The sequence below is a fragment of the Amphiura filiformis genome, unplaced genomic scaffold (genome assembly GCF_039555335.1).
Source record: "Amphiura filiformis unplaced genomic scaffold, Afil_fr2py scaffold_34, whole genome shotgun sequence".
NCBI lineage: Eukaryota > Metazoa > Echinodermata > Ophiuroidea > Amphilepidida > Amphiuridae > Amphiura > Amphiura filiformis.
The window spans coordinates 957,706-981,354 of record NW_027305498.1 but is presented as its reverse complement, the minus strand read 5'-3'; the positions used below and the strand labels follow the sequence as shown (position 1 = coordinate 981,354).

Genomic DNA, 23,649 nt, shown 5'->3' with positions numbered 1-23,649 from the left:
TAACCCGACATTGAAACGTTTTCTATGGAACGTTTTGTATTTGCTTTGGATTGCCACATTTCAGAGAGAGGGAAGAAAAGAATGAAGGGGTAAAAACGTAGACAAGAGTGACAGAGGAAGATGACAGAAATCTATAAAAAATGTGAGGATTTGATCTCGCTTTAATACCCTGAGCACACGGTTGGCTACACCCTATAATACCCTAGGGGTTCATTTTGCAATGATTAGGGATTTGAAGCTGGAATTCCGAAAACATACATGTACCCTTAAAATCATATACAAAAGTTGCGAAAAAGAGACCAACTAATATAATTTTCCTGGCATTTGTCACAATATCGTGCAAAAAACACAATAAAGAATCTGAACTTTTTACAGATTTGTGGAGAATCAAAACTCATCTCCAACATGTCTAAACCAGTTTACAACCCAAGCATTTGTACCCAAAAGCATGAACACGCACCCTAAATCTTCTGTACAACCCTGTATCTACCTGTCTACTGAGAACCTCCCCGAATACTGTTTTCCAGCAGCAAATCTGTTGATTTGATATATGATATACTTCTTATTCTTATAAACAAAATGTACTTGAAGCATAAACAAATGATGCTTGCCAATACACAATACATGTGACGGAAGAGATACCGAGCATTTAATATATATAGACGTCTCATTGGTCATTTTGAATGAACTAAGACTTGAGACACTTCCGTATTGTATCTACAGTCCATGGTTGTACGTTGTTCTACTATTACGTTTCGCAGCTAAGAACAAGAACCATTGCAACGAATTTTACTGACAGGTAAGTGACTGAACATTTAAAAAGAGGATGTCGTCGTTTTCTTTTAAGTCCTGGTTGAGATTTGTTTTTTAATTCAATGTCGAAAACATAAAACATTGTAAAACAAGTATTATCGTTAGACAGAGCTCAGATACAAAATTGCGATATGCGCCATTTTCAAACTTTTTGCGTTAGAAGTCCCATTTATTGATCCCAGCGCAAGTGTAAAAAATTGTTTATAAATAATTGCTTAAAAGTGAAGAATAAGTCATTCAAATTGTCTTTTGGTATTTTCTGAATAGAAAAATTTGGCAAAAAAACCGAAGAAAACAGCAGTATTGACGAAGTTGAAGCCCCATTCAAATACAGGTAGCTAATTTATAAACTGTCAATATATAAATTACAGATTCATATATATGCTTTATTTTGCCTTAAATATACGGCTTTCGGTGGACCACTAACAGACCATGTTAGCACATCTATGACAATGACCAGAGGATGATTTAAGGAAGCCCCATCATGCACTGCAAACGTGTTATCACTAGAGTTTCAACTGCCACTTTACTTTTCAAATCCCATTGAATTATGTGCAAAAGATGTTGTTTAAGAATTGTGCGTGTGTCATTATTACTTGGTCGATTTCAGAACAAAAGTGATTTATGCATAAAGGATAATTCACACCTTCTGTAGGTAACATAAAATGTGAAATCGACTAGCATTTTGAATGCGTTTTTATTGTAAATATATCAGTCCAAATTCAAATTTAACCATGCCCGTCAATGCAATGTGCGAGCAGTGGTGTCATGTTCACTCACACAGCTGTGCTAACCGGAAATCAGCACAGTGGCGTGGTGGGAAGTGTTTAAATCATCCTCTGGACAATGACGAAGGTACCAAAATCTTAATTTTGATCATTTTTTACGATCGTCTGGATGAGCAAATCACTGAATGGGCCTTTAAGGCCACAAACATTGTTTATTTGACACCCTACTTTAAAACATGTAATGTATATTTTTGAAACTATGAATAAAAGAATTAAAAAAATAACAGCACATTATTTTCTTATTATTTTCTAATTACGTTCTTTATATTTGACGACATTTGCCTAAATCTCAAATATAGTTTTCTGTTAACATTTTTTTATGTTTACAGGTAACTGGTAAGAATTGTCATGGCGGTATTTTCCTTCATATGCATTACAAGCGTCGTTTATGTCATCTTCAATGGGGGCATGGTATCGAGTGCAACAATGAATTCTGAGCCTGTTGAAAACCAGTCACCTACCACGTGTAACACATGTTGCCAAAATGGAATGCACGGGATCCCCGGGCAACATGGCCTACCGGGGTCAAAGGGCGACCCCGGGGTCAAAGGTCAAAAAGGTCAATCGGGCGAGGCCGTTGCAACAAGCGGCCCTCCGGGACCGAAAGGAAGTATGGGATGGCCAGGCAAATCCGGCCCAAAGGGTCCTCAGGGCCCTGCGGGCCCAGAAGGCCCTCGAGGAAGAGTTGGACCGAAAGGGGAGAAGGGGGAGGCCCTCGCCCCAGTCGTACCTTCAAGACGGAAATCTGCATTTACTGCGGTTAACACGCAGGACAAAGCAGTAAGTAACGGGGACGTGTTGGCAAACTGGGATGAAGTAATCACTAACAGAGGCAACGACTTTGACAAGATCACCGGAAAATTCACCTGCCGTGTTCCTGGCACATACGCCTTCATGTTCAGTTGTAATAAGTTCACGGGTGTTAATGGCCCGGTTTGCCGTCTGACGAAAAATGATTTTAATAATGGCGTGGTAGTTGGAGTATTTGTCGGTCATGTAAATCAGTTCCATCAAACTACCAATGGAGCTACCTTGGACCTCGTTGCTGGTGACCAGGTGTGGGTCGCGATTGCTCATCACGGTGGAACTCTTGGTAGTAATGTGCACAAGTATGTTTCGTTTTCCGGATATCTCTTGTTTGAAGACTAACTGCCCTGTCGTCGTCCAGAATAAGCTATGCCACGTTCATTCTGTTAACCCCGACGCATGAATGGGACAACTACAGGGAAAGTACGTTTGCTGCTTAAATGTTATAATGCAATGCTTTAAAACTATGATACGCAAAACTGCCGAACTTCGGTTAAGCCCTACACTCAACTTGATGTGACAAAAGGTAAAAATCCAAGAACATCTTACTCGCGGGCAAAGACGACGTCGTAAAAGGAGTTCGCAATGCCATGTTGAAATGACATTTATAATAACTTTGACCAAAAATATTTTACCATTAATGGTTGTCAAACACTCCATTTTTGAGACTGAATTATTGTGTAATTAGGTGTTGTTGCCACAATAACTCATCGTGTAAAACGAATACTGACAAATTCAAGATTAATTCCAAAAGGGTCAAGAAGTTCTAAGTTTCCCCTAAGAATGTTTATAACAAATCGAACAGTGTCTTTTGAAAATTAACGAATGGTGAACGTAAATGGTAGTACATCTTGTTTGACACAACTGATCCAGTTTACATTTTCACATATTGTTGCGTTCGACCACAATGTCTTATTAAACAAATCCACACTCTACAAAAGGTGTAATGTAGGTTTTTAGTTTATACCTTTTTGTTCCGCAAGGAGCACCTTCAGGAAAGAATGTTCTCCAAGGGTTCTTTATAGGAGTGTTCAAGAACCAAAAGGTTCCTTATAGAACCTCACCTAATAACTAATAGTATTAGCTGTATATAGTCAACCAACGATTTTGCTAGATATAGTTCGTATCACCCCAAACCCCACCTACTCAGCAAACACAAAAATGTTTTTACAACTTTTAAACATGTTTTCGTTTAGATAAAAAAAGTTTTAATAACATTAAATGTCGAGTTATATAAAGGTGATGGAAATGTTTGAAAATGTTTTGTATGGAAACACACTACAACAATATTTTAAAATATTTTCAAAATGTTATTGTAAAATATTTTTTGCAAGCATTTTTTGCCAAATATTTTGTCAACGCTTAGATAATATTATGTTAGAATATTTGCAGTAGGTTATCAACAAAATGTTTTAATGTTATGAAAACGTTTTATACCCTTTATATGCCCTTTATATAACCCGACATTTAAACGTTTTCTGGCAACCTTTTCAAACCTTTTGCGAAAGATGTCGAAAACGTTTTGCGTTTGCTGGGTAATGACTAATATTATCCTTTTTTTTTTGTGTTTTTTGAGGAATTTTTAAATGATCCCGCTCACCCGGATCATAAGCTTGGCTATGGCCAAACCATACCCCCGGGTGTTTCTTGATAGGAATTCTGAAAACATACCCCTAACATTTTATGAAAGAGACCAAAATATATACCTTTTTTTTTTGCTAAAAAACAATGAAGAATGATTTTTATTTGATTTTGGAGAACATTTAAAAAAACCACCCATTCTAGTTTCCCCAAAGCCTGAAAATGCGTCATAAATCTTCTGCACATCCGGTTCCCACCTTTCCATTAAGAACCCCTCCCTCTAATAATTTCGCAGCAGGAGATATGTTGATTTGACTTTAGACATACTTCTTATCTAAAACAAATGCACTTTAATTAAGGGGTCTCATAGCGACCATCGCAAAGATTCGCCTATCGCGTATGGCTCCAGTGACATAACTGGAATTTTATGGACAAACTAAAGGTCTTCATAAATATCTCACCAGCAAATAAGGGCAAGAACCTGTAATTCTTGTTGGGATTTTCAGAGGAGAGAGAGCTCTCTATTATGTTATTTGTTTACGGACTTTATCTGGTAAGATTCCATAAACTAATGTTTGTCACCCAACAAATGACAAATTGCAGCTTAAAATAAACGATGCTTTGATTTATTACACATCGTATTTTATTGAATGCAAACCGTGGTATTAACGAAAATATATCGGAAGAGTGACTTCAACTAAATGCGTATCTATAATCGGCAAATTCTTAGGAAGACCATAATATTTGGCCATGCTATTGTGAAAAAATGATTCTTATTGTGAGTACATGCGTAAAACCGATAGAAAAAGTAAAATATTGAACTATAAATGAATGTGTAACAGTAAATCGTGAAACTTCCCAGCAAACACAAAAATGTCCTTAAAACGTTATTTTCGACAAATATTTTTGCAAAATATTTTGTCAACAGTTATATAACATTCTGTTAGAATGTTTTGCATAATGTTTTCAAAAATGTTTGTTATTAAAACGTTTTTATACCCTTTATAACCCGGCATATAAACCTTTTCTGCAAAACGTTGCATGTTTGGTGGAAGCTGAAAATTATTGTCTTTGTATGTATAACAAATGTCCAACAGTGATTGTTTCTGACATTTCTCTTTAATAGAACATGTGCAAAATACCGACTTTTCACTAATTTGCCTCAAAAATCTTACCAAATATAAAAGTTCGCACACAAATAGCATAATACGGACCCATGGCATTTCGTACACATGATAGTTGGTGTAGATTATAATTTACTTTTTAACAGGGGTAACCTGAATAATATCGCTATGAGACCCCTTAGCATACTTACGCATGAACAAAATGACGCTTGCCAAGATAGAAAATGCCAGACAGAAGAGATAACATATCTCGAATATAATACCCTTCGACGTCTCTTTGGTCATGTAGATTGAACTATTAAAGACTAGGGAAACTTTCATGTCGGAGTAGGGCTATCTACAGTCTATAGTACGTTACATTGTGTTATAAGTAATTTTTACAGCCGAGTAGCATTGCAACGAATTTTAATATCAGGTAAGTGACTGAATATTTTAAATAGAGGGTGTTGTCTTTTACTTTTTAGTCCCGGTTCAGATTTGATTTTTTTATTCCATGTCGAAAAAACAAATATTCGTTAGTCAGTCTGTTTTAAGTTATCAGAGTGGTGATGCAAAAGGCGATATACACCACTTTCAAACTTTGCGTTTAGGACACCAATAGCTGCCTATAATGCTAGCTTTTCATTGACACCCTACTTAAAAAATCCAATGTATATTTTTCAAACTTTATGATCAAAAACAGTACATTATGTTCTTATTATGTTCTTTGTAGTGAACAGATATATTTTCCCATTATTTAAATCGAGAAAAGTTTATCACTTTTTGTATTTGAAATCTCTTGTAACGAATGTTTATTGACGTAAAGAGTATTCGCCACACATCGAATAATCGACGTCAAACAATATCGCCACCACATATTCGAAGTCTATTTTTTCGTTAACAAACATTCATCCAAAGATAAGTCACTTAATTGAAAAACAGATTGCATCGAATACTCGACGTCCTATATCATGTATATCTGAGACATTGTCCCCCAGCCTATATTATATTATGTAATTTAATTTTAATCAGCCTGTCGAGATCGGTAAGCTTATGTAATAATACAGCTTGAACAACCAAAAAAACCGTGAAAACATTCTCTCGTTGAAAAATGCGTATATGCCACCCTACCTACAGATAGGTATTTTTAGTAAGTAAAATGAAAAAAAAACTGCTTTGAAGGCCTACTACAGGATGATTTAAAATGAACTGTACCCAAATTCAAAAATAAAAATAAAATACTTACCGACATTTAAATAATTTGTGTTTGTAAGGTGTGACAGGATAGTATGTTTCCTATTATTGGTGAAAAAATCATGTCTTTACCTCAAATGGTTTTGAAGAAAAGTACATTTTTATAATACACACCAATTTTGTTACTGCGGTAGAGAACACGGATAAACTTAGTTCCATGTGTTGGTCTAAAAATGGGATGATTAATTGAAAATGCGATATCTTCTGACTAAAACCACTTATTATCAAAATTCAAAATTTCTACTACAGAACACGTATCACTGCTTTCTATGATAGTTTTTTGATATGTACAATTTCCGCGAATACATATAAAAATGGGTAAAGTTGGGTACAGTTCATTTTAAATCACCCTGTATAGCATTGCAAAGGTTGCATCTATTTGATATAATGGCCTATTCACGTTGAAACCCATACACCCCTTATGGAAAACATGACCTTCATCATCCGCTAAGGAAGTGTGAATTTCAAATAGGGTTACCTGGGTGGGCAGTTCTGGGTTACTCCATTTGAAATCTACACCCGCTGTGTTGGAAGCCGGAGATTTGTGACAGCATATCTTAAGATGTTACAGGAAAAATAATAATGTTTGTATTTTTTTTCTGTTTACAGGAAACTGACAAAAATAATCATGGCGGTGTTTTCTTTCTTATGCATCACAAGTGTCTTTTATGTCATCTTCAATGGAAGTATTGTATCGAGTGCAACAATGAATACTGAACCACTTGAGAATCAGTCACCTACCGCGTGTAGCACATGTTGCCAAAATGGAATCCACGGGATCCCCGGGCAACATGGCCTACCGGGGTCAAAGGGTGACCCCGGGGTCAAAGGTCAGAAAGGTGAATCAGGGGAGATTATTGCAGCAAGTGGCCCTGCGGGGCCGAAAGGAAGTATGGGATGGCCAGGCAAATCCGGCCCGAAGGGCGCCGTGGGCCCTGTGGGCCCAGAAGGACTTCGAGGTAGCGTTGGACAAAAAGGGGCGAAGGGGGAGGTTCCAGATGTTCCAGTGGTACCTCCAAGACAGAAATCTGCATTTACTGCAGTTAACACGCAGGATAAAGCAGTGAGTGACGGGGATGTGTTGGCAAACTGGGATGAAGTAATCACTAACAAAGGGAACGACTTCGATAAGAACACCGGAAAATTCACCTGCCGAGTACCTGGCACGTATGCTTTCATGTTCAGTTGCTTGAAGTGGTCGGGTGTTGATGGCCCGGTTTGCCGTCTGACGAAGAATGGTGGTGCGGTGGTTGGAGTGTATGTCGGTACTGCAGATCAATTTCATCAAACTACCAATGGAGCCACTTTGGATCTCGTTACTGGAGACAAAGTGTGGATCGCAATTGCTCATCACGATGGGACTATTAACAGTAATGGGCACAGGTATGTTTCGTTTTCCGGATATCTTCTGTTTGAAGATTAACTGGCCCGTCGGGTCATGAACCCAATTCTATATAGCACGTACATTCTGTTAACCCCGCCTCATGAATGGGACATCTACAAGGAAATTATGTTTGCTGCTTGAGACTATAAAGCTTACAACTGTATTACTGCTGATTACGAAAAACTGCCGAGTTTCATGGATGTGATAAACTTTCTTACTATGATTGCTAATAGTTGTTATGAGGTTCTATACGTACATCTAAATTGTATAAAATTTCCATAACTCTGTGTGTAGGAACGTGTAAACATTTAAGTACTAGATAAGTTTGCGCGCTCCGAGGGCTTTTCTTCGATCCAGCGCTAAAACACGATTGTCGAAACTTTTAAGTTTAAAAACCTGAATAATTCATGATTACCATTCCCATTACCCTTCAATTAGCAATCTATTATGTATGTATCAATGTCTTGCCCAATTAAAGCTACACTAGCTTATAATGCAGTACGGAAATTAGCCATATTTCCGATACCACAGTCAATATGGTACCAATTAAATGGAATTAATGTTGGGTTTTATATTATTCAAGTTAAAGCCTTATTGTACGATCTTTTTTCAGAATATACCTTTATTTTTTTCAAAACCGATTTTTTGGCATATTTGTAATATTTACACATGTTCCAACTTTAATCTATGAGCAAACTGCCAAATTCGCCCTATTTGTAGTAAAACTGGATGATTTTCTGTTGGTCCGACATATCATCATAATTTTTAAGATTATGATAAAATTTCGGAACGATCGCAAATCGTAGTCTCCTACGAAGCCAGTTTGGTCACGCTCCCTCCACACGTACACGTAACCAAGCTGGCTGCGTAGGAGACTAACTCTAAGGCCGCACTCGCCGTCCTTATCCAAAAAGTGCGAGATATTTCGAGTGATAGAGGTGAAGTTTATGATGTTGTTTCTTTGCAAATTTCAAATGTTTTCGCGTCCAAATGTATTGAGAACTTTCATAATGATTGCATAATGCATATATTAACTATTTTATCATTTTGGAAGAAACAAAAGAAAAATCTAAAAATTTAAAAAGATCGTACATTAAGGGTTGGGGTATGAGCGTTTGGACAGTATTTATTTTGGGACATCAGAGCACATCAGACATATCGAATTGCATTCTGAATACGAAGAATGTCATTCTGATATCAAATAATTTAGATTTTTGAAATTCGCAATTTAATACACATTTTATGGCAAATCATTAAAATTGATATTTTGATATTTAACAGTACTTGAAGTAAACTTTAGAAATCTGATGATTTATACTTAAAGTGTATGTAGGTGGGATGAAAAGCCGACGATCAATTGACAATTTTGACCTTTCGTATTGAAGATATGGATTTGTTTTCCCAAAACACACCAAAAAATAGGTCTTTTTTTATTAATTTTCAATATCTTAAATATGAAAGGTTAAAATTCTCAATTGATCGTCGTCTTTTCGTTCTAGTTACATACACTTTAAGAATATAACATTAGATTTATATAATTTACTTCGAGGACTGTTATATATCAAAATTTGAAAAATATCAAATTTTTTAATTTGTCATAAAATTTGTATTATATTGTGATTTTCAAAAAATGAAAATTATTTGATATCAGAAAGACATGCTTCGTATTCAGAATGCAATTCGATAGGTCTGAGGTGCTCTCATGTCCCACAAAAATACTGTCGAAACGCAATAAACGCTCATTTTAGATCCCTTAAGGCTTCAAGTAATATATACTCTTCCCGAATTCGATGAGTTTAATATCTGGAATATTTTTGAAAGAAAGAAACATAGCATTCTTTAACTTAAATAACACTTCATGTGAGTTGTTTTTAAATAATAATTGTGTGCAATTCTCGCTATTCGCAATAAGGGCGCCGCCAGCGGTTTGCGATGTAATCGTGATGTATCATGGGAAAAGGTCGACATCAAGTCCGCGCAATACGAATATTACCATGCTATTACATAGGAACACGTGACAATATTTTTTAGTTTGTCAAAATAAAGGTGTTACACGCAAATCGATACTCAATAATACTTAATAATGTGATTTGAAATGTGCACAATTAATTTTTTCTCTATCGATTTGCGTGTAATACCGTTAATTGACAAACTAAAAATATTGTCACGTGTTCCTATGTAATAGCATGGTAATATTCGTATTGCGCGGACTTGGATGTCGACCTTTTCCCATGATACATCACGATTTTTCCCATGATACATCGCAAACCGCTGGCGGCGCCCTTATTGCGAATAGCGAGAATTGTATCAAGTATAGTGGTATACTCGCCACATTGTCAGAAGATGTCCAAATCATCCATAAACAGATCAATAATGAAATACGTGACATGTTCGACTAAGAAACATGCCTTTTAATCTGATAATCTTTAATACTCTAAGAACGTGATAGTTTTTTGTCTGACGATCTTCGTTCCAAAGCATCCATAGTAAAAAAAAATGTGACACGTTGCCATGAACAAAAGAACATATGGCATAATTATATGAACTTCTCTCACAAAATGGGAGTTGGGAGTTTCGATACGTTCCAACAGTTGAGTTGACGTTCTTTGCTTGAAGACACCTGTACTGCCAGTAGTATGTCCTTTGTAAATGGGGACATTAACTGAATTAAGAGTACAACATATTATATCCCCATTCTCAAAGGACACACCGCTGAATACACAGGGGTCTTCCAAACAAAGAACAGCAACTCAACCATTAGGTGGTCTCGAAACCACCAACTTACATGTCACATATGTTTTGCAATATTTGTAACGCGGCAAAGGCCAGAAAATAAGGTTATAAATTTGTGTTTGGTATACGTCATTGTTGCCTTGTTTTCTTGTTATTGATAACGTTATTTTGTATTTTAAATTAAAAAAAATACACATAGCAGCCATTGGATATATCGTATTGTGCATCTGAACTCTTAACTTTTTAGCGATATGGTTGAATTTTTTAAAGTTTCTTTGGATACTAGTGCAATTCATTTATGAGAAATAAAGCAATTATTTTCTATACTTAACACGTATGCATTAATTTTAAAAGTAAGACCTTATACTATTTGCATACTTAAAATATCAAAATGTTTGGTGCAAATGGAAAACAGCCGAATTTTGAACCATTTCGACCCATATTTTTTTAAAACAAAGACAAAATTTGGGAAAATTGTTTCTAGTTTTGTGTCTTTAGAACATAAATAATGCAGTTTTGATCGATCCGGAAATTCAAGGTTAGTTGTTATGCCGGACTGGAAAAAATGGCATGGAAAATCAAATTTAGTGTCTTACTAAAAATGCTAATTTTTCAGAAATCTGCGGTGCTATTAATTTTTTTCAGAAATCTGCTGTACTGGTCGAATTTCTTGGATCATTTCCTTGAATACTTTTATGTACAATATCATTGTTAATTTTCAAAGTTAGGGCCTATGTAAATACAAAATAATGTCTAACATTTCCCACGTAAAGTTACCCAGCTGCATGCCCCCTTAAAAGTAAGTTGAGCCAAGAGCAGCACCCTGTATGCATTTATCATTCTATTGTGGCAACTTCTCACCGTATCCTTGATCTAGTTGTTTTCCTTACTTCTGATTCTAATCTGGACAATGTCGGTTTCAATATTACCAAGTTATCGTGACACAGTGACTTTCTCGCGTACCAGGATAAATTTTGATGGAATCAGTCCAAAACCAAATTTATAGGCAAATATTTTCCCCAAAATGATTTTGAGAGTAATTGGGCTCTGTCATGTCTGTAGCGGTAAAGGAATTAGGCTGAACAAACATTTATGCAGGAAAGTGTAACAGACATAATAAATAACAAGTTAAGTGCCTGCGATATGAAACACACCTATGGAACATCGAGTAGTGTAGAGAGGGTTTAGGGAGAGGGCTAAAGTTTCTTGTTTTGCTGATTTTACCGCAATAAATTGAACTATTTACATGGCCTAATTGAAATATTCGACGCCCGGTATTTCAAAACTATGAAAATATAATTTGATCTTAAATCACTCGACTATCACTTCAGGTCTTCGAAGGAGAAGTTGTTATGTCTCCGCGAAAGACAGATTATGTCGGAAATATGAACACAATAGCGGCTTACGAACGGAAGTCGAATTGAAACGTTTTTGAAGTAGAAATATCAAAATCATATTGCTTTGATAAAGTTTGAAAACGAGCTGACAGATTTGTCAGTGTTTTTGTTTCTGATATACTCACAGATTTGAAAAAAAAAAACGCAACAAAAAAACACCAGAAACCCAGAAACACATGCATCAAAAGCTGGCCATCTACTTTACTTTATAATGATATGGTAGGTCATTAGCTATAAATTCTTGTTATTTCATGAGGATCCAATGCTGCATTGGTAAACCCCGGCTTTTCGAAAAATATCACAATGGGTAATAATCATTTTGATACAGCCTGTACTATTATTCAGATTTTTGAGTAAGCTACGGAAGGATATTATACATCCAAAGGTATTCCTTTAAGGAATATTGCCAAGTTTTTATACCAGTAAGACCTACAAGTGTTTCCGTCTGTCTACTACATTTATCAGCACTCCCATTGAAAGAAAAAAGTTAAAAGCCAACATTAAACAGAATCGTTGTTCTTAAAAGTTCACGCAATATTTTTTATGAACCTGTAGACACATGTGATTGATTAATGTCATTCAGACACATTAACTTCACGTCATGAGATTTCCTACATCCCTGCAATGACTCAATATATCTATGTTCTGTTCATGTTATGAAGCATTTGCGTTGACTAAGATATGCTACCCATGCCAATATTCCAGAGACATATTTCTGGAGTCAAGATTATGATTTTATACAAGCTTATTCATATGGGGTATTGAAATTCTCCCTTCAAAATGTTTTCAGAAATTAATAATATATCAGGCATGTTGGAGACATACGGTATCATGTCAAGCCGACCTTCACAATACTTATATTGATGGGCCTAATGCCGAAGATGTTAGTCCAGATGGTCCCTTTAAAGTTTATTGTGTGCTGAAGTGTCTTATCTTTCCCAGTTATCTATACTGTCACTAGTCCCTTCACTATTATAGTCCATCTGGCTTCCTCGAGACAGTAACGCTCGCGTGTGATATTCGCGCGATCAAAGGCAGTGTACATGTACCTGTAGGGCGCAATCACCTTTCGCTGCATCTCTCGCTACAGATGCACCGACTTTGGTCGCGTGTGTATCACACGCGGACGTTACTGCTTCGAGAAAGCCAGATGAACTATAATAATGCAGGGACTATAATGACAGTATAGATAACTGGGAAAGATAGGACAATTCAGCACACAATAAACTTTAAAGGGACCATCTGGACTAATATATTCGGCATTAGGTCTGATTGACATGATACTGTATGTCTCTTGCAAATACAAAAACGCTTTTATTTATAAAAAAAAACCGTTATAAACAAGTTATATTTTGGGTTTTGATTCATGTAAAAACGTTTTAATAATATTGAATGTCGGAAATGTCATGAACACGTTTTAAAACGTGTTGTATGAAAAACCCTGAAATAACATTATCTTAAAATATTTGCAGTAGGTTATCAAAAAATGTTGTTTTTTTATAATATTATGAAAACGTTTATACCCTTTATATAACCCGACATTTAAACGTTTTCTAACAACCATTTATATCCATTTGCGAATGATGTTAAAAACGTTTTGTGTTTGCTGGGTCTCTACCTGTTGTTCTCTATGTATATCATGTTGCTTGAGAATCCCATAGAACATGTACAATGCAAACTTTCTTAACATGCTTAAAGATCAGTTTTGTAATTACATCACTGATTTAAAATACACAGATTAAAAAGATGTAACCAAGGGCAATCTATAGTCATATCTTGGGAAAAAATATACAAAATATATTTTACTTGTTAATGATATGATTGCAAACAACACTACTTCCTTAAGGATATAGAACAATTTGAGCAATGTATACAAACTTGATGTAGGGATCAAGATAAAGACAATGAAAAATAAAAATGAATGCAGAAGGCAAACCATGTACATGTAAGTGTTCTAACACTGCACAAGTACAAATCCAAAACCACAGAGATACGTCGATGTTTCGAGCAGATAATCGGCCCTTCTTCAGAGACAAAGAACAAACATATGTGACGTGTCATGTCAAAAGGAGACACTTTTGGGCAGGATCGTAAATGGAGAAATAGCCAAAAATCTGCCCGGCGGTGATATTTTTTCTCAATTTGAGTTTGTTGCGAATTTGTGATGTTATTAATGTTAAAAATATTGTCTGATAGTTTCAGACTAGAATATAACTTGCATCTTGTATTTTTTGAGACATTTATCAAGGTAATTCCTACTCTCAACATTTTCAATAATATTTTTAAAGGCCGATATCTCAATTTCCAATTTTATACTACCATAACTTACGAACTCAATATCTTCGCTTAGCAATGTCCGATTTCATTGGGGAAAACGGCGTTGTGGAGAAAAATATCTCTTTATTTAAGATGTGTAAATTGATTACCTGCCCAAAAGTGTCTCCTTTTGACATGACACGTCACATATTATATTACAGCAAATGACAAATGCTAGCTACATAGACACCAAAGCACCAAAAATTAATGAAATTAAAGTAAATAATTAAACTTAGGTAGCAAGCAAAATAGCATTACCGCAGAGCCAAAAGTAGCGTCTGTACAGAAACACGGCTAGCTAGCTGTCTCTTATCTTTGTCTTGTTCCCCACATCAAGTTAGTACACCTTTGAGTACAATCTTTCCGTTTTTGTATATTCTAGGTATCCTCTTGTAATATCTTCATTTGATCCTTCATCATGCTGATGTGTCTTGTACATCGTCTGTTACAGACACCGTTACCTGCTTTACTTTGGAGTACTTTTGAAAGAGGATAAGTAGGAAAGTTGATGGTACACGTGTATTTGGTGAATATCATTGCACCCTTTTCTAGCACTTACCTTCAAAGTACATGCTGCAAGCCAATTACAAACTTGGCACTTTGTGTCATACACAATGAAAGGTAGACCTCTACTGGGAGCAGAGTCACTGTAAGAAACCTGGGAAAATGAAAAACAAATATCATGGTAGACATTCCTTAGAATATATCATAATAATGTTTTCAATGTTTGGTGATATGTTGAGGTCTACATGGAAGTGACTGGATTTATATCCCTCGATAGTTTAGACGCAAACATGAACTACTTTTGGGCTTTATTGAATTTAGGGATTCGTAGCAGGTGTCCAAAAGCATATACATCATTTTAAAGGTCTTTTGATTAAAATAAAAGGTACTGGGCAACATGAGCTAAACCTTGTGAATCTGTTGAAATTTTGTGACAGAGTTAAACAGCTGAGGCTTAATAATGTCTTTAACATCTACCATTATCAAGGTGCACAAAAGGTATTGCTTCAAACACATTCTACTACAAAGCCATTTGCTCCCATCAAACATCAAGAGATTGCCTACCAAGTCTGCTTTTAAACAAAGTGTCAAACAACATCTGGCCAGCAACTCTCTCAGTCAAGAGATGTCTGATTTCACGGTGTGGGTATTTTTTGTTTCCCTTTTGTTCTCTCATCTTTCTTGGGACCCCATCGGAAATAAGCTTGTCTGTTCTGCAGGCTTATTGGGCTATCCCGGCTTGTCATTTTTTTGTCTGTATGTCCTGATCTTAAATGGATTTGTGGCTGATTTATTTAGGCTTTAATTAATTTGTCCCATTGATGTGCTTTTCTTTCTAATGATTTTTCTGTCTCTATAATTTGTTTTTGTATTCTAATGATCTTGCCAAATAACAAACAAACAAACTGCAAAATGTTCATTACGTTTGCAGTGAAAGTAAAAATCGCCTTAACTAATCACATAATCGATGCCAAAAAATTACTTGTTAATCCACTACCACACTATTAATTTGTCCTCTACATTTCATGAAATTCAGATGAGGGACTATTTTGTTTAAGCCCTGAAAAAGTTGCCTTATAAGGTCTGACAATATATAGGGTACAAGCAAAAAGTTTCATTTTTTTGAGATTCATGCTTTGAAAAAGAATGTTTCTCTCATCGTTTCGTTGAAATATTACTAAATCTAATCCGTATACACCGGGTTTTAGTACTTTTGAGCTCTTCATTAGGAAAACTCCTAGGGCGAGTTTCCCGACAGGAGTCTTATTAAGCCGTAGTCTTAAGGTGGCCTTGAGGCTACTAAGCCTAGCCCGCTCTCGAAGCCCGAGTCTTAACTCTAGCCGGATTTCTTCAACGCAAATTCAACCTAGTCTTAGTGGCCTTGCAGGCTTAACGCTTGACAACCTCGTCCCTTTCAACCAGCGACTTAATAGGCTGTTGGAGGTAGATGTATATAAGCTGTGGTCCTCACGGTTTACCGTACTAACAAGGTTGCCGTCTCATTATCGCAATGTTCCCGGCGCAAAGACTAGCCTGGACCCGCGGTCTTGTGCTTGGGCTTATACCGTACACAACTTGATGCAAGAATATTGTGTCTGTTTTTGTGTCTTTTATGTATTATTTTATTTCCACTTGACTTTTTATGAGTCCAACTTGTATGAATGATACGTCTATATGCTTTATAGGCCTACTCGTGATTTTTTCTTTGCATCCCAAAAAGGGTAAAACTGTAAGCCTAATGGAAAGGAATCAGTGATTCCCCTAAAAAGGAAAGCAACCAACGTGCTATCTACTGCTGATATCAGTAGTCTTCTCAGATCTCACATGAAGTTATCTGTTGGTACAATATTTATAATTATTTAAGTAGAAGATATATTATATGCATCTTATCCGTAAATTCAGTTTTAATACTGCATGCATTATTGTTTCGTGTAAAATATTTACTATATCTTTACCAATTTTGTCCTTCTTCTATTGTATTAAATTGATGTCCAACCTGGTATAATATAGGCACTCCAAAATAATATTGTAATAGGCCTACTTATGAAAAGTACGAGTAGGCTTGGATAGGGACAGGTGGTATCATATAGGTCTTCATGATGATGATGATGATGATGATGATGATGATGATGATGATGATGATGATGATGATCATGATGATCATGATGATCATGAAAGAATTTTTTTAAAATTATATTCGTTGTTAAAAAAAATCATCATTCAAAATGAGTAGGTCTTATGATAGCAACAGCTACTTAAAAAAATTCAACTAACTCAAATGAACACTAAAATAAAATGCTGAAATGTTCAACTAAATCGAACAATTACTTACCCACAGTGGCGTAACTAGACATTTTCATTTGGGGTGGGGTGGGGGAAAGCGGGGGCAAACATAATAAATGAGGGGCAGGCATCGTTCATGCTGTTTTGGGTTTGTAAGGGGTGGAGTGGGTCTGAGGAGTTATGGGATCTGCTTGGAATGTGTCCCCGGAACATTGGCGTAGATTTCTTTTTTGACATGGGGGGGAGGTGGGATTGAAAGAAAAAAATTATGGTACAAATGCCATATTTAAGCTATTAAAGCTGGTGACATATGGGCCAATGGTACAAAAGTGGGATAAATGCAATTTATTTAACCTTAAAAATTGAGGTTTTTTTGGTCATTTTAAAAGGTCATTTTAAAATTTGGTCATTTTAAAAGGTAAATTAGGTTTACTTCTGAGAGTTATTAAAATAACTCTCAGAGGTAGGCCTAATTTACCTTTTTCATGGGGGGGGGGCAAGAGCTCCCCCCCCTAGTTACGCGACTGCTTACTCATGTTAATTGAAAGACCGTCAAAAATATGAAAGATAAACGTTGCGTTACAATTTAAATAATTTGTAAATTGAAATAGACCAAGGCTTACGACCTAGGACCTGCTCTGAGGCAGGGCCAAGAAAAGCCGCTGTAAGCCTGGTCTAACAGGCTTGCGTAGACTACGGCTACAGAAGACTGATTTCGAGAAATGCAAATTTTAATGAAGCCTGGGGCTAATCCTACAAGCCTGGCCCACGGGCTAACGAAGCCTCGAGGCTATGGTAGCCGTGCTTCGGGAAATACGTTTTCAGTTAAGCCTGGTCTTACGACCTCTTAAGCCTTGAGGCTAGACAAGCCAATTGCTAAGCCACCCGTCGAGAAATCCGCCCCTAGAGCCTAGATTGCGCACTGCCATTTAAAGTGGAAGCCCCGGTTCAAGGGAATAAGTCAAGGTTGAAATGTATCCATGTAAATTCAGTCTGTCATCAAAGTAACAGGTGTGAGCCAGTTCTTCTGTGGCAAACTAGCCAAGCGGGGCTTCCTGTTTAAAGGTATAATACGGCTCAATTATGTCGATATCGTACCTTAACTTCCCATCTTATTGGTTCTAAAGATGTCCTTCGACCTCCACGCAGTCGCAGTGCTATAGACTCCTCCCAAGACGGGCAAGGACAAAGAATAGTACGTTTATTGATGTAGGTACCTACAGACTGCTTATAGTCTATTGTCTTCATACCCAGCTCATTAGTATGCTGAAATAACAAATCGACAACATTATTAAGTGTGTAAAAGTATAAGTAAATTCCCAGTGTAGTTAAAAGCAGACCTTAAACGTTATCTCTTAATTCATACTGTAGTACCTCTCGTCAATTATGCCCTTATTGATTCAATTTCTTCTCTGTTTTAGGAAACCCGTTGGAAAAGGCAATTCATAGTTAAAGTTGTGTTAAAGGTGCGTGATCCGACTGGCAGCCTCATTTACCCCCACTTTAACAGATTCTGATATCCTTGGAGGTAAAAGGTTATATTATGTTTCTAAAGGGGCCAAAAACACACATGAGAGGTTTTTCCTGCCCAGCGACGGTATGCTCATGAATAACGTAACGACACAGTTCTTTAAAGTCAATATGCTCGAACATTTATAGGAACGACCCTAGTACTAAAAACTCATACATTGCAACTTCAGCTCAATAGACATAGGATTATTACCTCAGATTCATTTAACTATGCCGTTGCTGGTGAGACCATTTTGGAAAAACTGGAAAAATGTTTCACATCTACATGTCCCTTTTACCTACCTGGTTCATCGAAAAGAAGCATATAAGTTGTTTATTTGGTTCAAATTCTTCCGCCTCCACACGAACACTTTCACAACTTTGTGTTCTCCTGTCGCACAAACCATTATTTTGAAGCCTGACAAGTTCTGGAATATTACCTGAGATGGTGTAACATAAATAAGAAATGTCACCCTTGGTAATGTATACATTTTTATATAGAGACTACTAATTAACAATACAATAACGACAATTTATGAACTCCTATCACCAAATATCACTGAGATCACTTAAAAAAATAATTGTGTGTTCAAATTTATGATGACTATAGACATGATAGAGGCACTGCATTTGACCAAACAGGCCGATTGTTCAGCCATCGAGCTTCAGCTCTGTTCGATAGAAGCATATCTATATCTCTAACACACCAGTTTATACCACAGCAAATATAAAACGTGAACCATAGTTTGATCACAAAAGTTTATTGCCTAGACTATATTTCGACCGTGGACACTAGTTCGAATCCTTTGTTTGAAGTGAATTGATAAAAGTAGGGGCTCTACACAACCTGCATCGAAATGACTTGGTACACATTGTTTAAATATCACCCATTGACAAGACTGTAATGCCAAAAACAAATATGACTATATGTCCACTTTTAGTTATACTAATGAAAAGTCCTGAACTACATTAACATGAAGAGCTTATTTCCAAACCGTGTTAAGTCCACAATCACAAGTTTCTGATATACCTGTGCGATATTGCAACGTGTTGTGATGCTATAGGTATTATAATTTCAGTTGGATACACCATTACAAAGCAAACAGTGGATGGATGCACAGTAAAAAATACCGTGTGAGGCCTTTGATTCCCAAATGAGAACAATAGTCTGCATATTGTTAACCAGCATTGTCGTGGTAGATAATGGCTTGTTCATGATACAACTCATTGTTGCTAATGTCAAACTTGTCAAAGTAATTGTGATTGTATCACACAAGTAAATGAGAAACTTGTGGTTGTGGACTTAACACGGTTTGGAAATAAGCTCTTCATATGTATTTAACAGTTGTCAATCCGCGCAAATAGACCAAGCATTTCAGTAAGCCTAACCCCGTTATAGGTACCAATCTCAGTGACACCTCATTAGTTTATCTGGATCTTTGGATGAATTGAAATAGGTATTGGCACTTCACTAGTGTTAATGTCCGTCTAGCCAGCTTACACCAAATCCTACCCAGGACAATTGCATCAGGTGTCACTAGAGTTAGAACACATAACACAGGTTTTATGGAATGCTCAGCCTTATGTCAGTTATGATCTTATGGAATGAAAAACACTTGAATTCTTGAATTGCGCACACGCGTGATACCATGCATTTACTAACCATGCCATATTTTCCATGCTTGACGCAGAACCTTAACCAACCTAAAATGGACAAGAATTCTTACCTTCAGCAAGACTACAATCAGCAGAAGTAAATCCCGAATTGCACTGGCATCCATGTACTGTACACTCTCCATTGCCGCTACAATCATGCGGGCAATTCAACGCCTGCACCACCTCTAGAGGCGGTTCAATCTCAGGTACATGCAGCTCAGTTCTCACTGTCCATGAAGTTCTATTATCAACAATTGCTGCTTCACATAAATTTTCTAACAACGGTGTACTTTGTTTTATCCACGATAAATCGTCAGTTAACTGTACATCTTTAGTACACACTTCTATTGCATCTTCCACGTACATTTCTGTTCCTAAAATGGACACACCACACACCTCTCCTAACGTTGAGTTTCGTATATGATCTTCACACATTTCCACTGCGTGTTCTTCAGTAATACCCGTAGGGGTTGGCCATTCTAAATGTAATGGCCTAATATCATTATTGATATTATGATCAGGATAAAAGAAATATGCCTCCAGTAGTTCTCCGTTGAGACTTGGAGGAGGTCGTGGTGCAAAACTATCATCAAACTCTGAATAATCATTGAAAGTATCCCATTCGTTAAATCTTCTGGTTCTTTCATCGGGTAAAAACAAATCTGTACCTGGGTAATCGTCTTCATATTTTAAAGCCCCCGTTAAAGGGTTAGTTCTTGATGGATCAATTTTGTTTATTGCATTAGCATACATTGTTGTTACATCTGTTGAATGTAAAATCTCATATCTGTTGACGTCATCAAAACGTGAGCACCTACTTGTGACGCAACCACCTAACTCGTCATCACAACCTAAATCCAATCCGGGTAATAGAACATTGAGATTCCAACTCAAATCCGATGTTAATGCGCATGAGCAGGATGGAAATCGCAACTTAAACGGCACAGGTCTAGGTAGTATGTTGTTAAACAATCCTCCGTCTCGTAACCTGGATGAAATAGAAGGAAGGATACTAAAGTTAATCCGTATTATATTAAGAATCATTCGGCAGGTCGTTCTGATTTATGTCCCCAAAACGCTTCCGTAGGGAGTCATCTGGGAGGAAACTCTTCTTTGTGAATAGGACGGATGTCAAAAACATGCAACACCTGGATTAAACATGCAAAGGAAAATCATTCAGAGATGATGTCTCGCCAGACGGACACATAATTTGTCAACTTTGCAATGGCCGTTTCCTGAACAATGCATAATGAATTTTTAGAGAACGTTAAGAGTTTACAAAACGTGACTTACGAAAATGGGTAGTAATTCTAAAAATAAAATCACCTGACTTTTCGTAAATCATTATGTGGAAATAGAGTTATTGTTACTTTAAGTTCTTACAAAAACAAGTAACCCCCTTATGCGTAGTTTTCTGGCCGGCAGAAAGGTGTCAAAATGCTGAGGAGGATGAGTTGCTTCAAATCAGCTGGAACCCTAAGCTTTTTGAAACATCGTCCTTTTTTGGTACAGCCTATCACTATCATCACGTATTTAACTAATGCTTGAACATGTTGATGTTGAATATTATCTGATTCGTATGGAGGAAATATTTACCTGTTGAAAGAAACTTAGTTCACTTCAGTTCAGTTCAGTTTTATTTCATCAAATTCCATCCATACAAAATAATTACAATACAAAAAAAGCTTTTACAAACATCGTATAATATGGTGAAAATGATGAGGATGTGGGCCCAGTATCGATCCCTGTGGTGCACCACATGTGATGGATGTCATATCAGATTATGAATATCAAATACTAGTATTTGATGAACGAATCACGAATGATTTATACTGAGCACGCTATAAAAAAAGCTATGCTGTCTATTTGGTTTAAGTTTTTTTTTTTTTTTCAATTTCAATTTTAATGTATACCTTTATTGGTCGGGGAAGTTATTTTTTACTCATCAGTGAGGTGAATTTTTTGCCCTCTCCAATATGGCGGTCAAGTGGTTTCACTTTTTCGGTCGCCGCCCGCTATCCATGTATAGAGGTCAGTGGGATGTTCCATCTCGCGCCCTCTGACACGAGGGGAACTGAGAGGTATCAAAATACTGACCATTTCAAGTTTCAAGCGTACAGTTGGAATACTAATCGTATTGCTCGTTTTGCTTCTATTCGCCGTAGATGTGAGGTAATATGAGGATTAACTACCATAGCAATAGATGAATTCAATTTTTGAATATATCGCCCTGCACTACAAGCAGGTTGCACTCACCCCTGTGTATGTCTGCAATCATAGATTGAATACAATACCGCTCTTTTCCAAGATACTAATCTTACAGGTGTGAGTGATCAGCATGATATGACTATTCTATAGAATTACGAATCAGGTCTTTATCCTTTTCTTTAACATCTGTGGTTCAATGCGTCTGAACGTTCTAGTGCAGGAAGATATATTCAAAAATTGTATTCATCTATAGCTGGGGTAGTTAATCCTCTTATTACGTCACTTCTAGGCTTACCATATAGGACCTAAAAAGCACGCCCGTTCAAGACAATGCACCAAACATGAATAAGCAAAAAACACCACAACACCAACACGTTTAAATTCTAAGCTGTCATCTTTTTACATACCTCCACATTTCAACAAATTCATTGGCCTGACCGTGTTTTAAAGCCAGACCTAGATTAGTCTGTCTCTGATCATGAAAATCATTGTCGGGATTACCATCGAAGGTACCACAGAGACCTGTCGTCCTGTTGTAGTCTGTTGATGGGGCTTGTACCGTGATACTCATGCCCCAGTGAGAGATGTCTGCACGGACGAAGGCTCCGGATGTCAGCTCAACCTGTTGGAAAAGAGAACCATGGAGGTAGACATGGGTAAGTTGTACTTTCATGGTATTTTGTTTTTATCTAGAACAGATTTCTGTCAACATGATATCAATCTTAGATTAAAACAACATGCAGTAAATTTAGTAAAAATATAACGCATTGGCCTGTTTAAGTACACATATTATAGATTTTGGAGAGATTTTTGTCACTTGCGGCTCATCCAATATTATTAATCAGGCAAACACCAATCATTCCAAAGCGGAATGCGCTTGCCCCCTCTTTTTCCCGGTTCGAACTCAATCAGAATAAGCTTGAGATTCTCGGAACTTTCAAACACGCTCAATTCTTACATTCTTACACGCACAACTGTAAAGTGTTAAGCATATGCCTGTAATTCTTCCAATAAACATGATAAATGCTTTTAAAACACATTTTGACCGATACAAAGCGGCAGCTTTGCGACATGACAAATTTTAGCTTCATTACATGATAAATACATTTACCATGGAGGAAACTAAGACTGGGGTGACACATCGTACTTTGCATGTGATCTATTGTAATAAAAATGACGTATTGTTATTAATTATGTTGTGCTGAGCTAGTTTGGGGCGCTATTATCTATTATGTGACGTAGTAGAAAAACAAATCAAAAGTGGCTGATGTGATTAAGTGGCATGTCATATAATTTGAAACACTACGGCCTTA

At 36.7% G+C, this 23,649-nt stretch overlaps 2 protein-coding genes across 2 annotated transcripts in view; one reads left to right on the top strand and one right to left on the bottom strand.

Moving 5' to 3' along the window:
- Positions 1–23,649, bottom strand: part of LOC140143957 (von Willebrand factor D and EGF domain-containing protein-like) — a 194,606-nt gene that overhangs the window by 19,743 nt on the left and 151,214 nt on the right. The window contains 5 exon segments of the mRNA XM_072165788.1: positions 14,736–14,834; positions 18,062–18,229; positions 18,776–18,912; positions 20,200–21,116; positions 22,744–22,958. Of these exon segments, the coding sequence (XP_072021889.1) occupies positions 14,736–14,834; positions 18,062–18,229; positions 18,776–18,912; positions 20,200–21,116; positions 22,744–22,958 (1,536 nt within the window).
- On the top strand, positions 725–8,886 carry LOC140143959 (complement C1q tumor necrosis factor-related protein 4-like). Its single transcript, XM_072165790.1, has 4 exons — positions 725–799; positions 1,931–2,748; positions 6,125–6,137; positions 6,956–8,886. Exons 2-4 carry the CDS (start codon positions 1,950–1,952, stop codon positions 7,767–7,769), a joined length of 1,626 nt encoding a protein of 541 aa, XP_072021891.1. The 5' UTR covers positions 725–799; positions 1,931–1,949; the 3' UTR covers positions 7,770–8,886.

What these genes read in the sequence shown, in the direction of transcription:
- LOC140143959 (XM_072165790.1), top strand. Translation starts at nt 1,950, where the DNA reads ATGGCGGTATTTTCCTTCATATGCATTACAAGCGTCGTTTATGTCATC.